This window comes from Galeopterus variegatus, unplaced genomic scaffold, assembly GCF_000696425.1.
Source record: "Galeopterus variegatus unplaced genomic scaffold, G_variegatus-3.0.2 Scaffold937, whole genome shotgun sequence".
NCBI lineage: Eukaryota > Metazoa > Chordata > Mammalia > Dermoptera > Cynocephalidae > Galeopterus > Galeopterus variegatus.
The window spans coordinates 241,515-243,722 of NW_007727048.1; the positions used below are offsets into that span (position 1 = coordinate 241,515).

General features: G+C 34.3%; 1 protein-coding gene across 1 annotated transcript in view; it reads left to right on the forward strand.

The window, feature by feature from the left end:
- Nucleotides 1-2,179, forward strand: part of OVCH1 (ovochymase 1) — a 52,253-nt gene extending 50,074 nt beyond the window's left edge. The window contains 3 exon segments of the mRNA XM_008573590.1: nucleotides 90-152; nucleotides 1,136-1,271; nucleotides 2,032-2,179. Coding sequence (XP_008571812.1) covers nucleotides 90-152; nucleotides 1,136-1,271; nucleotides 2,032-2,179 — 347 coding nt within the window.
- Nucleotides 2,180-2,208: the final 29 nt, after the last annotated feature.

Below are 2,208 nucleotides of genomic sequence, written 5' to 3' on the forward strand. Positions count from 1 at the left end.
GCCCAGTGTTCTTGTTTTTTAATAGAGTTGATTTTTTTAAATGTAGGTGAATTATGTGGAAGAAGCCTTTACCCGATGATTTTCATGAGTTCTGGACCATTCCTTTGTGCAAGGTGCTTTTGACATAAGCTATATTGTCTTCAGAGTCCAAGGTATGTTTGGTCATTTTATGTGAACTTATAAAGTTATTTTTCTTAGGAATATTTCAAAACTTATACAGCACTTTATAAGAAATTGTGTTTCTGTGGGGAATGAGTTTATGTTTGAAAGGCAAATCTATTTAAGTCATCTGAGATTTGGTCAGGCAGGCCCAAAAGAGAAACTATGCAGTGATAACTTGATTGACTTGCAAATCATCAAGAAGTATGATTTCTGAACATGGCTAAGCTGTGATGGTTGCAAGGTAACACTTTTGACTGTGATTTTGTACCACAGAGAGCCTTTTTTGCAGCTATAATTCTTGTGAATCAGAAGATTTGGATTCAAAATCTTAGCTGGCTGATTAGTGCTGGACAACTTATCTCTGTATCAGAGTTTTCTTTATAGTGATATAATAAAATATTAGAATAAGTTTTGAAAAAACTACACTATCAGATTCTCACTTTGTACGTGTAAACTGTGTAATTCAGAATTGTCAGATTGTACTTTAGAACATGTAATTAGTGAGGCTTTTTGATTCTTGATGAATGTAGACAACTGAAAGCTAGTTTCCCTCCTTGGCACCAAAAAGCATCATGAAGAATCAATTTTTCTAGACCTGTGTTTATTGCACATTTTGGGGGGAAAATGTTAAATGAGAAGTAAAGAAAGGCATTCATATCATGAAAGTTTTTTCTTGGGGAACTATATTAAGAATACTGCTTTCAGATGGAATTAGGCATTTAACAGGCATTGTCTATAGTCACTCCACATAATGTTCCATAGACCCCAGGCTATGTCAAAGAGAATTCTGAGAGATGCACTTATTTCGCACCTTTGAATGCTTAAGATGGAGAGACTTTTCAGTGAAACCATCCACCTCATGATAATTACTAAGACCCTTAGGAGGAGAGCTGATTGCCTTGATCTGAAAAGTCATATGGAAGCCTGTGAAGAATCAGTTTTATTTGCATTCTCTCTGCTTCCTTTTTTCTAGGTCCAAAGGGCAGTAAAATAATGAGATTTCCCCAAAGTTCACACCAAGAGCACATCATCACTTGTGAGAATGTTCTTCTGACCAAGCCAGCAGGAATCATACAGGTCCCAAAATATTCTCATGAGACCGCTGTGAGGTAAGAAAGGAATGTGTATTATGATGAAAGAAGCATGTGAACAATCACTTGACTAATGTCAACACTTGATATTTGCTTAAATCACTGTTTTCCACATCTTCTCCCTAAAGAATAGACTCTTAGGTAAGCCCTGATGTTCAAAATGAAAAAAAGAAAAGAAAAGAAAAAACACAATAACTAAGAATATTCTTGTTAATAAACTGTACTTTCTCAACAAAAGAGATGATTTATTAGGCAAAGTGGAAAGTCAAATCTCTATCAAAGAATTTTGGAGATTGAAATAATGTATGTAAAATATTCTGGCACATAGTAGTTACATAATAAATAGATCTTAAATTGCCATAATGAAAAGAAACAATATGGTAAGTTTAAAGTGAGAAATTAGAAATGCAGATTTGTATAATATCAATCCTAAGTAAAACTGTTATTTTGGGGAGTTTTGAACAAATTCTTGCATGTGTAGGTCTTTAAACTCCTATAGACTACCAATCAGAATTCAGAACAATTCACATGATTGACCAACCATTCACCATAATGTGTGAACCTAACTATAACTTTTGACAAATTAGGTATTAGAGAATATTTTTAATTGGCGTAATTCAAAGTAGAAATGCTTCTTCCACCCAAGTGTAAAGAAACAGGCATAAAAACTAAGGCTCACTGACAGCCAGCAACCTTGGTGCATTAAATTATGAGCAAAGTAAACAACAATATATTCTGTTTGGAAATAATTTCTGACTTTTTTTCATCTATACCGTAGCTGCCACTGGATGTTAGTAGCCCCTTTAAATCACATCATTTGCCTTGATATCATCAACTTCCAGATGAAGCCAACGCCCTTATCCTGTCATAGTCACCTGTGTATTTATGAAGGACTTGGACCAGGCAAAAATTTAATGGCTAACTAATTTCTCATGGAGAAATATGCTATTGATTT